A 13,619-nucleotide genomic window follows, 5' to 3' on the forward strand; every position below is an offset into this window, starting at 1 on the left:
GCATACATACATACATATATACATACATACATGCATGCATGCATGCATGCATACATACATGCATGCATGCATGCATACATACATACATGCATGCATGCATGCATACATACATACATACATACATGTTTGCATGCATACATACATACATACATACATACATACGTACATGTTTGCATGCATACATACATACATACATGTTTGCATGCATACATACATACATGTTTGCATGCATACATACATACATACATGTATGCATACATACATACATACATGTATGCATACATACATACATACATTCATACATGTATGCATACATACATACATACATACATACATACATACATACATACATACATACATATATTCATACATGTATGCATACATACATACATACATACATACATGTATGCATACATACATACATACATGTATGCATACATACATACATACATGTATGCATACATACATACATACATACATACATGTATGCATACATACATACATACATGCATGCATACATACATACATACATGCATGCATGCATACATACATACATGTATGCATGCATGCATACATACATGCATGCATGCATACATGCATACATGTATGCATGCATGCATACATACATACATGTATGCATGCATGCATACATACATACATGTATGCATGCATGCATACATACATACATGTATGCATGCATGCATACATACATGCATACATACATACATACATACATACATACATACATACATACATACATACATACATACATACATACATGAATTAATTAATTAATACTGGGCAAGTTAACCACAAGTAGTAAGTCCGAGTTGTCTCACAAATTAACAACACAGTAAAATATTTTATCATGCACAACTGATTCGCTGTGGTGACCCCTGAAGGGAAAAGCCGAAAGGAAGAAAAAGTTTAACAGCAATGGGCTTTTTTTGGGCTTACTCAACTTGTGCTACTTCAATGTGCTACTACATACGCTACCTAGCTATAACTCGTTAAAAAAAAGTTCCCAATCGTAAGGTTTCTTCTTAAATAATATGCGATTCTATATTTTTATCATTCAATTTTGTTCTTTTCACTACTGACTTTCTCCATTTCTATTGGTGTTGAACAATCAATCTGGCATTGCATTTAGCCAGCATAGCACCTGCAAACTTATCCAAAATGTCCAATTGTTTTTGTACTACTCACCTTGTGTGACTCTTTTAGCCGCGGGGGCAAGTTATCGCGTATCCTCCTCATGGCCTGCAAAGGCGGCTCATTGAAGTACGGCGGCTCACCGTCTACCATTTCGATCACCATGATGCCCAGTGACCACACGTCCACCTATGCATACCAAAATATAAGACGACTTGATGAGGATTTCTTACACAAGTAGATTAGTGATACAAAACTGAGTGTCAAGTCACCTCGGTCCCATAAGGCAGCCTGGAGATGACTTCGGGCGCCATCCAATATGGCGTCCCGACTAGCGACTTCCTCTTGGGAACCTCTTTGGACACTTGGGCACAGAAGCCAAAGTCGGACAGCTTGATCTACAAGCACACGTTTAAACGGTTGTAGCCTTGGTTAGCTCATGTTTGAGTGCCATTGACGGTGTTTGACGTCCAATTCATTTTGACTGGGATGGGCGAATGAACATGAATTGGACGTCTAGCACCGTCAATGGAAGCCAATGAGTAAACATTGACACTGTTCTACTTCATTCTACTTCATTCTCTAAAATGTAACCTAGTAACCTTGCATCCTCTGCTAACATAAGCAATTAGCACATGAGCAAAGCTAATGTACTATTGTCAAATAATGGCACTGAGTGTGGACTTAATAAAAGTATCAGGTTTAATACCAAATTGAGAAAAAAAACCATGTTGGCCTTTCATTCATTTATTGTCACCTACACTATTTTGATGTCAGGATCTCTGTGTGTATGTTTGTGTCTTTACCCGTCCGTCGCTTGTAAGCAAGATGGAGTCACTTTTAATGTCGCGGTGGATGACGCCCTGCGTGTGTAGGTAGCACAACGCGCGCAGCACCGACAAGCACACCGTGGCGATCTGCTCCTCGTTCATCCTGTCACATACAAAGCGTAGCATACAGTCAGATTGCACACAAGAAAAAAGATGAAGTAAGTTGCATTTGCGGCAGAGGTCCCAGATGGAAGTTTAAGCGCAGTTACAGCCTCAGTGAACACACGCACGCACGTCCAGCTGGCACTTTATGTGTACTTCTGCGTGGCACAAGCGTTAACATTGCATTTTTTATTGCGTTCCTCTTTTTTTGTGTCCATTTGCGTATCGGGCTGTGACTACAAATGTCAACGCGAGCATGAAGTTATGCTCATTCGGAAGCTAAAATCAGCCTGGCTAACAGGCAATTGCACAACGATGCATGTAGTCACACTTTCGAGTAGATGAAGTGTCACACACGTTAGCACTGACAGTGCAACAAGAAAAATGAGCCTTCTGATAATGAACGCAGGAAATAGATGTGTGTACACGCACACACAGAGAGATGAGCTCATTGAAATAGAAAATTGTTGTGCAACATAACAATAAAAAGATGTTAATGATCTTGTAAACTTGTCACGGGAATGACAATTATGGAAACGCAAACAAAAACAGCAGCCACGCTTCGATTTGCACAAAAATACAGATGAAATGACGATGCGAATATGACCCGTCTTTGTCCGAAATCCCTTCAAAGTCGAGTATTTTTGCTTAACAAGTCACAAACTATATATATCTATATGGCAGAAAACACTCAGGTGACTTGAAGTTCCGCTCTGAGACCCCCAATTTGGCCATATTTCAAAATTGTCCTATATGCACGTGTGATACATCATTGGAAAGCTTAAAATCTCAATTTTCTTGGGAAAAAAATTTAAATAGGAGGGCATTTAATAATAATAATAATAATAAAAATATTTAAACAGCAAAACCCTAACTGGAGGCAAGAGCACATGAGAGCAGAATTAAAGACGCCACAATTTTAACGAGATATTATCGCGTACATACCATGTTTCGATCCAAAAACTCCATGTAGCATGTATTACCGAGTGTCAAGACACATTTGTGAATGGCCGCAGCCGGATTTTTGGGGGATTTTATGGGTGAAACATGGTGATATAATAAGGGTCGCGATGCAGAAATCGCAGACAACAAGGAGTGGTTGAGATTTTCTTTTCATATAGTTACCTTTTTAAACATTATTTTTGTTTGGTTTTTTTTTTTGGTTTGGATTGATTATTTATCATCTAACATATTGGGGAAAATGCGACAGTAACAAAAAAATAACAGTTATCTGAGGTAGATATCTGTGACTTTTTTACAGACGCCAAATTTTTCATTGTGACATTTGTTTAAGGTTTAACATATGCCAGTGAATAATTTTTTTAAAGTCGTTTATTTTTTAAACTAATTATTAGACATCAATTAATGATTCTAAGCTAAAAATGACAGACATTTTGAATAGTAAATAATAATTACTTACTTTCTTTTTATGGCTAGGTTGAAACAAAAGCGGTTGCGCGACATCTGTAAACGGGGGTTTTCAGGGTAAAACGGACAAATTGAAAATAGTTCGGGGGCTTATTGCGCCATGAATCTGCTATGGCAGCATATAAACATGTTGTTCTATCAAACACAACAGTTGTTTTGGCTTAAAATACAGCAGTTTATTTTAAAGAGGGGTGTAAGAGCAGAAACAGCTTTTTCAGTCTTGTCTGTGTTTTCCGCCATATATATTGAATATTATATATGCAGTTTCTGCACCTTGCTGCCATAGTAGATTCATGGCACATTAAGCCCCCAAACTATTTTTAATTTGCCCGTTTTACCCTGAAAATCCCCGTTTACAGACGTCGCGCAACCGTTTTTGTTTCAACCTAGCCATGAAAACAAGTAATTATATTTATTATTCAAAATGTCTGTCATTTTTAGCATAGAATCATTAATTGATGTCTAATATTTTATTAAAAAAAAAAAAAAAAAAAAAAAGACTTTAAAAAATTATTCACTCGCATATTTTAAACTTTTAAACAAATTACATCACAATGAAAAAAATGGCGTCTGTAAAAAAGTCACGGATATCTACCTCATAACTATCGCTATTTATATATATCGCAATTGTTTTTTTTTTGTTACTGTCACATTTTCCCCGATATGTTAGATGATAAATAATCGATCCAAACAAAGAAAATTTGAAAAAAAAAAAACATTTCAAAGGGTAAATATATGAAAATCTCAACCACTCCTTGATGTCTGCGATTTTTGCATCGCGACCCTTGTTATATTACCATGTTCCACCCATAAGATCCCAAAAAATCCAGCTGTGGCCATTCACGGCTGTGTCTTGACACTCAGTGATACATGCTACATGGAGTTTTTGGATCGAAACAAGGTAAGTACGCGATAATATCTCATTAAAGTCATGGCGTCTGTAATTCTGCTCTCCGTGCTCTCACCTCCCGATAGGGTTTTGCTGTTCAAAAATATTATTTTTTTAAAAAATGCCCTCCTGTCCAAACGTATCACGCATACATATTGGACAATTTTGAAATTTGGCCAAATTGGGGGTCTCAGAGCGGAAAGTCAAGTTATTGTCCGATATGCATGTGTGATACATCATTGGAAAGCTTCTAATCTCAATTACCTGGGGGTAGAAAAATTTTGACCAGGAGGGCATTAATTAAAAAAAAAAAAAAATTTGAACAGCAAAACTCTAACTGGACATGAGAGCACGTGAGAGCAGAATTAAAGACGCCACGATTTTAATGAGCTATTATACCGTATTTACCTTGTTTCCATCCAAAAACTCCGTGAAGCATGTATCACCGAGTGTCAAGACACAGATGTGAGTGGCCACAGCTGGATTTTTGGGGGATTTTTTGGGTGAAACATAGCAATATAACAAGGGTCGCGATGCAGAAATCGCAGACATCAAGGAGTGGCCGAGATGTTATTTTTCATATATTTACCCTTTTAATCGTTTTTTTTTTTTCTTTTCTTTGTTTGGATCGATTATTTATCATCTAAAATATTGGGGAAAATGTGACAGCAACTAAAAAAAATACAATTAAGCAATAGTTATGAGGTAGATATCCTTGACTTTTTTACAGACGTTTTTCATTGAGACGTAATTTGATTAAAAGTTTAAAATATGCGAGTGAAAAGTTTTTTAAAGTCTTTTTTTTTTTTTTTTTTAAACAATATTAGACATCAATTACTGATTCTAAGCTAAAAATGACATTTTGAATAATAAATACGATTACTAACCTTCTTTTTATGGCTAGGTTGAAACAAAAGTGGTTGCGCGACATCTGTAAACGGGGGTTTCCAGGGTAAAACGGACAAATTAAAAATAGTTTGGGGACTTAATGTGTCATGAGTCTGCTATGGCAGCATATAGAAATATTGTTCTATCAAACACAACAGTTGTTTTGGCTTGAAATACAGCAGTTTATTTTAAGGAGGGGTGCAAGAGAACTGCTTTTTCTGCCCTGTCTGTGTTTTCCGCCATATAGAGTATATTCGATTTTTGTCTTTTATTGGGGTGCTCGTACCTGGTGTGTGTGACGATATCAGTGAGGGCCCCTCCCTCCAGGAACTCCATGACGACCCACAGCTCATCTCCAACCAAGTAGCTATTGTACATGTCCACCACGTTCTCATGATGGTAGTCCCTCATAATCACCACCTACACACACATACAGCATATAAATATACATGTCAGGAAATAGTAGCTCTTCATTGAAATGATTATCTATATACAGTATGAACACATTTGGGAGTTTGAAGCGTAACAGGATTACATACGTGGATTAAGAGGATTACAATGAAAGTAATTAGCAGCAGAAGCGACGCCCACCAACGTACGCACACACACACACACACACACACACACACAACGTGTTATACTGCCTGATCATGTAAATCCAAACGTGTGTGCAAATACGACAACAGCGCGCTGTTATTTTTAGGATTGGGTAAAGATTCGTCGCGATTAATCGCATGTTGCAGGCGCAGTGGGAATTAAACCTGCATGTTTGGACCATCATGCTAACAATTTTCCCGCATCGGTTCTTATGTTCATGCACGATTAAAATGATTGCCTGAGTTTGTGAGTAATTTAGAGTTACTGTAACTTAAGTTACGGGCACCTCGTTGAAGAGCAGCTCCCTCCTCTGCTGCTTCCTCAGGTCCATCTTTTTGACAGCCACCTGTTTTCCGCTGTGCTTCTCACTGGCGATGCACACGATGCCCGTGGAGCCCTCGCCGATCTTGATGAAGCTGTCCAGGTACTCGCGGGGATCACCTGATGATAGTATTTTTGGTTTGTGTAAAAAGGTTTGAGAGATACCGCGCATGTCGGTTACCTGGATTGACTACAAGTTGGAGCGCAGCTCGAAACTGCTCGTGAGAGACCCTGGAAGGTTGAGTGTCTGAGCTGGACCCCCACGAAGGAGGGGGGTACGCCCCCGGGGGAATGTACGGCGATGAAGGTTGAGAGTACGCCCCCTGTGACCAAAGAGAGAAATCACACGGTTCATTATCAGTTTAGAGTCGACTTTTAAATTGCAAAGGCTAATTCTAAACTTTTATTAAGTGATACTGCCAGGACAATTAATAATAGAGGTGGGAATCTTTGGGCACCTAACGATTCGATTACAATTACGATTCAGAGGCTCCGATTCGATTATAAATCAATTATTGATACTCCCCCCTTCCCCCGCTTTTAATATTTTGTACATTAGTTCCAAAATTGTTCAAAAATCCTCTCAGGATAAACCAAACTAATATTTCAGTATCAAATTAACAGTAAAAAACAGTAAATAAAATACTCAAATCCCCATTGTGTATCAGCAGCTTTAAAGAGCATACGACACGAGAAAAAAAGTCTCAAATGGAATTATTATATGAATTAGAATCATATTTTGAGACGATTCGACTATATACAACAATTTATCAAAGCGCAGATGACGAGAAATTAGTCTTTTAATCTGCCGGTTACCCACGCCTACCATTATAGGGCTTTAGCGTCCCCAACAGGTGGATGACGTCAGCGGTAGACTGGGCTCATCGATTTTACTATTCAGCCCATTGAGGGGGAATTATTCAGAACAAGGAAAACGCGACGAAGAAAGCCGCAAAATGTCATTGTTTCAGTCTCTCTACTCCAATATTTTTACAGGATATTCTTTTTATCCAAGTATTTTTCACCAATACCTATATAAATTGCTTGAGAAGGACCAGTCAGCCCGTCGAGGGGTAACTATTCAGAACGAGGAAAACGCGACGAAGAGAGCGGCAAAATGTCATTGTTTCTGTCTCATTACTTCAATATTTTTACAGGATATTCTTTTTATCCAAGTTTTTTCCCCAATTGCTAAATAAATGGCATGGTCATGACAAATAACAGTCTTGTGCTGAATGGAATATGAAATAATAAAAATGCATTTATTCAGGACGACATGGCAAAATTACTCCATAATGGTCAAAACTGTCGACTTCACCTTTACTGTCGCACCTCCCGAACTATATTTTATGCCACCTAAATCGGACATATGTCATTTCCCTTCCCCGGCTTCGGAGAATGTAAACAAACCAGAAGGCCTGACAGCTAGCCGACATGCTAACCCGAACCGAGTGATGTTTCAAAGTCTTCAAAGTGGAAAATCACACATAACTATCCTGGATTATTTGACATGACGACCCGGTTGTCTATTGTCGTCGCGGATCGGCAAACCGCCCGGCGGAGAGCAATTTACAGTTCGTTCCCCGTAGGAGGGTGGCTGGAGTTGTTGTGCAGCTAACGTGCTGCTGCTAATGAGCATTAGGAGAGCTTTTTACATGCCTATCAATGATCAAACGTAAGTAATCCTTCATTTAAAGGAAGTTTGTAGTGTTTACTTTGTAATCGCTGTATTCGTATTTGACATAATACAAAACAAGATGTTTACTCACTTCCTCGTAAGTCCAATGGTCCCACAGTAAATATCCACGGTGAATGGGAACCTTTTGAAACTCCAAAAAGGCGTATACGCCTCTCCTCATACAGAATGATTTTTCTGCAGCCGTTTGGCTGGCGTGATGCGAAAAATAAACGTATTAATCCGCAAAATCAGCTGAATCCTTCGTCCTCATACACAACCGCTCACTGTAGCGTGAAGAGGACGTCTTCTACCGTACACGTCACAGCGCCCTCCTCCTCAATGCAAGACCGAAGCCGGAAGTCACTCATTTTCATGGCGCGGGATTCAGAAAACTAAATAAAAATAGCGATCGCTTCCACACACATCCAAGCGGCCCATATCATTCAGGGGCATAAAATACCGCGTGTATTATGAAATAAACATGCTTTTTTGTGTCACATGCACTTTAAACTACATTCAATTTATTTAATGATGTGAATCAACCGTTAAAGTTGTCAAAATTGCTCCCGTTATTCCATAATTTCCCTTCTGTGTGCTTTTGACATGTAAAAGTTTTAAAACTGGTTCATCATTTAAAGATAGATTGAAGTCAGGATTTTGCCGATCTGACCAAAGCACACGGTCCAGGCTGTATTTTTGTGTGAGACCAAGACTGAGCTTTTTGGCAACAAACACTCAAAGTGGGTCTGGCGTGCCACGAAAGATGCGCATGCTGAAAAGCACCTCATACCCACTGTGAAGTATGGGCGTGGGTCAGTGATGCTGTGGGGCTTTTTCCCTTCCAAAGGCCCTTGGAACCTTGTTAGGGTGCATGGCATCATGAATGCTTTGAAATACCAGGACATTTTAAATCAAAATCTGTTGCCCTCTGCCCGAAAGCTGAAGATGGGTCGTCACTGGGTCTTTCAGCAAGACAATGACCCTAAACATATGGCCAAATCTACACAGAAATGGTTCACCAGACACAAAATCAAGCTCCTCCCATGGCCATCTCAGTCCCCAGACCTTATTTTGTTGGCAAAAGGGGGTTGTACAAAATATTAACTCCAGGGGTGCTAATAATTGTGACACACATTATTTGATGTCAAATAATTTTTTCTTTATATGGGATTTTTTTCCCCACTGAATGAATGCACTTGTATTGAAGGTTGGATTTTTCTGTTTTTTCCATTAAGGTCCCATATTATTTGAATAAAAAAATATATATATATTAGAAGCTAAAAAACACATCTTTTTCAGGGGTGCCAATAATTATGGAGGGCACTGTATATAACCAAACTCGTGATATAATGCAAATAAGGTTGCTTAAAAGTAGGTGAGGACTATTTGAGCATCCTGAAAAGTTGGTAGTGTTATGTCCCTACCGTCCCTATGCAAACCTGCGCCCTTTTAATAAGACACTGTTTACGCGATGAAAAAAAAATGGCGGCCGAGACTCCGGCGTAAAGTCGAAATCACGTAAGTCGAGTATGTCATAACCCGGGGGCTACCTGTAATATGAAATAATTCTAAAAAATGTGAGTTTGACTAAAACAGTCCATTTGAAATAACCTTCAATATAATCAACTTTTGCTGGAGAGATCCGACGCGTACCTGCGGGGTGTACGGCGGGCTGGGCTGAGAAGGCGGGTGATGGTAGGGCGATGGCTTGTAATGGTGAAAGACGGGCGGGTAGGGCAGGTGCACGGGCGGGTAGCCGGGAGGCTTGGCGTGGTTCTGAGGTAGCTTGAGAGGCCCGCGTGGGTAGGGATCGCCGGCCGCGGCGTGGTGGGGGCTTCCGTCCCGCGACGGACGCTCGTAGTCACCCTGTGGCAGGTCAAAATACAGTTCTTTCAAGTGGAACCTGCCACTAGATATGCACCAGGAAGATTAATAATAGAGTTAATAATGAGATATAGAGCACAAGCGCACACGCGAGAACAGGAAAAGGAGGAGGATCAGTCCTGACGTGTTGGGATGGTGTATAATTACACGCTGTGAACTCTTATAATCAATCACTCTGAGCAAAGGAAGGGGTGGGCCGCGCTGACCCCCTCCTCCCGCGTCCCACTGTATCGTTGCCAGGCTGGCTGTCAGCCAAAGGGGGGTCTCCTGATCCATGTTGGTTAAACGCGCATTAATCTGAGTTTGGCAGGGTAATCAACAACCTAACTCAAGTGTGAAATTGAATTCGGCGGCGGAACACGGCCGAGCCCGCTTTTATGCTAAGGCTGCAAAAGAGAGAGAGGGAAAAAAAGTGCCGCAACATCAATTTGTCACTGAGAGCTGCTGCAGAGAAAAGGGGGTGGGGGGTGGGAAGAGAGGGAGTGTGTTTATTATTGTGCGAGGGAGAGGATAAATAAAGCGGGTGTGAGGCTGCGTTGCTTACACACGGGAAGAAAAGCTGCAAAAAAGAGTCGGATAGTAGAAGAATGGAGAAAATTTTCAAGCTCAGCCTTCGAGTAATGAAAGAAGAGCGGACGTGAATGAGTCCATTGTAGAACAAAGCGGTTTCCACTACGTGATGAAGAGTCCTGGAAGTTTGGCTGCATACATTTAATCTCACCACTTTTTTAGTTGTGATCAAATGAAATCATTTTAGTAAGATTTTACATGCACATTATACTGTATATACAGTATTGGATGCGGAAATTATTCATTCATTCATTCATTCATTCATTCATCCTCAGCTTGTCCTCAGGAGGATCACAGGGGTGCTGGAGCCTATCCCAGCGAACTACGGGCAGTAGGCGGGGTAGGCCCTGAATTGATTGCCAGCCAATCGCAGGGCATAATCAAATGGCTAGATAAAATTAAATTGGGAAAATTCATTTAGTTTTTTTTTTTTTACTATCTACCTGTTTTTTGCTAATCTTTTTCAATAATTAAAAGTGTTTTTCAGCTTTTAAAAAAAATATTGCCCAATATTTTTGTAAATATGGAGCCCCTAAAGGGACGTCACCAGAAATAAAATAAATTTAAGCAATTTGGTGTGCACCAGATTGTTACTGGTGCGTGCTAGATTGTTTCTAGTGCGCACCAGAAACTATCTGGTACACATTAGCATTATAAAGCATTTAATTTCAACAATTGGATAAATTGCATAGCAAAAGTTCGCTAGCATAAATGCTATATAATGCTAATGTTTACAACAATTTGCTAACTTACATAGCAAAGGTCAGCTAGCTTAAATGCTATATAATGCTAATGTTAACCAGATAATTTCTGGTGCGCACCAGAAACAATATGGTACGTCGACAGAAATAAATTTAGGCAATGTGGTGCACACCAGATAGTTTCTTGTGCGCAATAGAAACAATCTAGCGTGCACCAGAAACTATCTGGTAATCATTAGCATTATATAGCCTTTAATTGCAACAATTGGCTAACTTGCATGGCAAAAGTCGGTTACCTTAAATGCTATATAATGCTAATGTTTAGAACAATTTGCTAACGTGCATAGCAAAAGTCTGCTAGCTTAAACGCTATATAATGCTAATGTTTACAAGATAATTTCTGGTGCGCAGCAGATTGCTTAAATGTATTTTATTTCTGTCAATGTCCCTATAGGGGCTCCGAATTGAAAAGTTTATTGATTGAAAATCCTAATTTTAATTAGTCAAAGATAATAAAATTAACATGTAGTAATGTATTCATAATATAATATTAAAATAATAATAATAATAACATTCTTCAAGTGTTTATCTTATTTTAAATTTTCTCTCATTGGTTGGTGGATTTTTGTGAAAATAATGATCAAAATAAATATATTAGCATTCAAAACAATCCATATTTTAATTATACATTTTAAATAATAATTAATATAAAAGAAGTGAAAATGCACTATTTTGTCCATAAAATAAACATTTTTTAACCTATTTCACAAGTATTTTTTTTAAAATTTACATTGCTAAATAGTGTGCTTATTATGTATGGTTTTGTTTGTTTGTTTTTAATTAAAAATGCAGTATTTTTCAATTGAATATTTTTCCTAAAATAAAATCACCGTGTTAAAAGTACACACTACTAGAGGTGGGAATCTTTAGGCACCTAACGATTCGATTACGATTACGATTCAGAGGCTACGATTTGATTATCAATCGATTATTGATGACCAAGCCCCCCCCCCCCGCTATTAGCTGCTTTTAATGTTTGTACATTAGTTACAAAAACTGTAAAAATAAATAAATAAATAAATAAAAAATGTTTAAAAAGCCTCGCAGGCTTAAAAAAACGACTATTTCAGTATCAAGCTAACAGTTAAAAACAATAAATAATATACTCAAATCCGCATCTTTCATCAGCAGCTTTAAACTACATTCAATTCATTTAATGTTGTGAATCAACCGTTAAATATGTTAAAATTTCTCCCATTATTCCATAATTTCCCTTCTGTCTACTTTCGACATGTGAAAGTTTTAAAACTATTTTAAAGATAGATTCAAGTCAATATTTTGCCGATTTAGGAGTATTTTAGATAAAAAGTTAATTAGGTTCACGTGGAAGGTTCGCTACAACAGCCTTGGAGGGAAGTCTACTGCTTTAAGATGGCGGCCGTTTACTAACGCCGGCATCTAGCTTTCTGTACATGTGCTGCTAACGCCACCGTGTCTGTTATTTTGCATCTAGTCCCATATAAATATGATATCTACCGTAACATTATTTGGACGTAGTTTGTAGCAGCTGTCGGCAGCAGTCAGGTATGTTGTTGTTTTTTTATCTCGCGGCATGAGTTGAGCTAGAGCCGTGAGTTGAGCATTGTCATTACCCGAGAGGCCGTGTAATGACAAGCATGATGTTTAGATCATTCTCGAATCTTCCATGGCCGAATCGCGAATAATCTAAGAATCGGAAATTTCGCACACATCTACACACTACTACCCCAAAAAAAATTAAAATATCAAGTAAGAGTTGTTTCAGTTTGGCAATTTAACATAAAAAATGAAACCAACCAATTTTATTGAGCCAAAAATATATTAATTTGCATTTTACTCATTCAATTAATACATCAAATTCGCCTTTTGATTTGTATTGCAGTAATACAACAATCTTTTCAGGATATTCTGGTTTTCTAAGTTGTACTGTACAGTATATGCTATCCAATATTGGCACAAAACAAAATTGAAATGTTTTTGAAAGTTTTTTTTTTTTTTATTTCATCATCCACAAGTAACTAAGTGAGTCCCATGTTTTCATCTTGAAACCCAAAAGTGGTCCAGCCGCCCTTTCCCCACCCCTCCTTCCGCAAAACAAACGACAAAACGACCTCCTGTTCCTCCTACTACTGCAGTACAATCCTGCATCGCTTGCACTCTGCGTTTTTTTTTCCTCCCGACGAGCGTCTATTTAGTGAAGCGTGCCGGTTAAATGCTTTTTCATCAAGGCGCCCTGGGATCCACATCAGCAAACCTGCTGGACCGGCTGGCTGGAGGAAGAGGAGGAGGACGAAGAGGAGTTACGGTAGTAGTGCGGCAGATGCCATCACGCTGCGCGCCGGCCTTAATGGAGCACGGAGAGCGAGCATAAGGACCTGCCCGCCCTGCCCCCTTCCGCTTATTGCAGGTTGACCACCTCGCTATCTCCGCTTCATAAGTCGGAGTACAAGCTGCATTTCAGCTTGCTTTGAAGAGTTTTGCCACTTAGTAACACTGAAAGTCCCGGGCTTTTTTTGGCGATAAAGAAATACCTGAAAGGT

The 13,619-nt window shown here is 39.0% G+C and overlaps 1 protein-coding gene across 3 annotated transcripts in view; it reads right to left on the reverse strand.

The window, feature by feature from the left end:
- pak5 (p21 protein (Cdc42/Rac)-activated kinase 5) overlaps positions 1-13,619 on the reverse strand; it is an 88,312-nt gene that overhangs the window by 6,246 nt on the left and 68,447 nt on the right. For all 3 annotated transcript variants that reach the window (XM_057823011.1, XM_057823009.1, XM_057823010.1), the window contains 7 exons: positions 9,539-9,751; positions 6,389-6,530; positions 6,173-6,327; positions 5,576-5,709; positions 1,959-2,085; positions 1,425-1,550; positions 1,207-1,341 (listed from right to left, as the gene is read on the reverse strand). In XM_057823011.1, coding sequence (XP_057678994.1) covers positions 1,207-1,341; positions 1,425-1,550; positions 1,959-2,085; positions 5,576-5,709; positions 6,173-6,327; positions 6,389-6,530; positions 9,539-9,751 — 1,032 coding nt within the window. The remainder of the gene's footprint in view (positions 1-1,206; positions 1,342-1,424; positions 1,551-1,958; positions 2,086-5,575; positions 5,710-6,172; positions 6,328-6,388; positions 6,531-9,538; positions 9,752-13,619) is intronic.

This window comes from Corythoichthys intestinalis, chromosome 19 (genome assembly GCF_030265065.1).
Source record: "Corythoichthys intestinalis isolate RoL2023-P3 chromosome 19, ASM3026506v1, whole genome shotgun sequence".
Taxonomy (NCBI): domain Eukaryota; kingdom Metazoa; phylum Chordata; class Actinopteri; order Syngnathiformes; family Syngnathidae; genus Corythoichthys; species Corythoichthys intestinalis.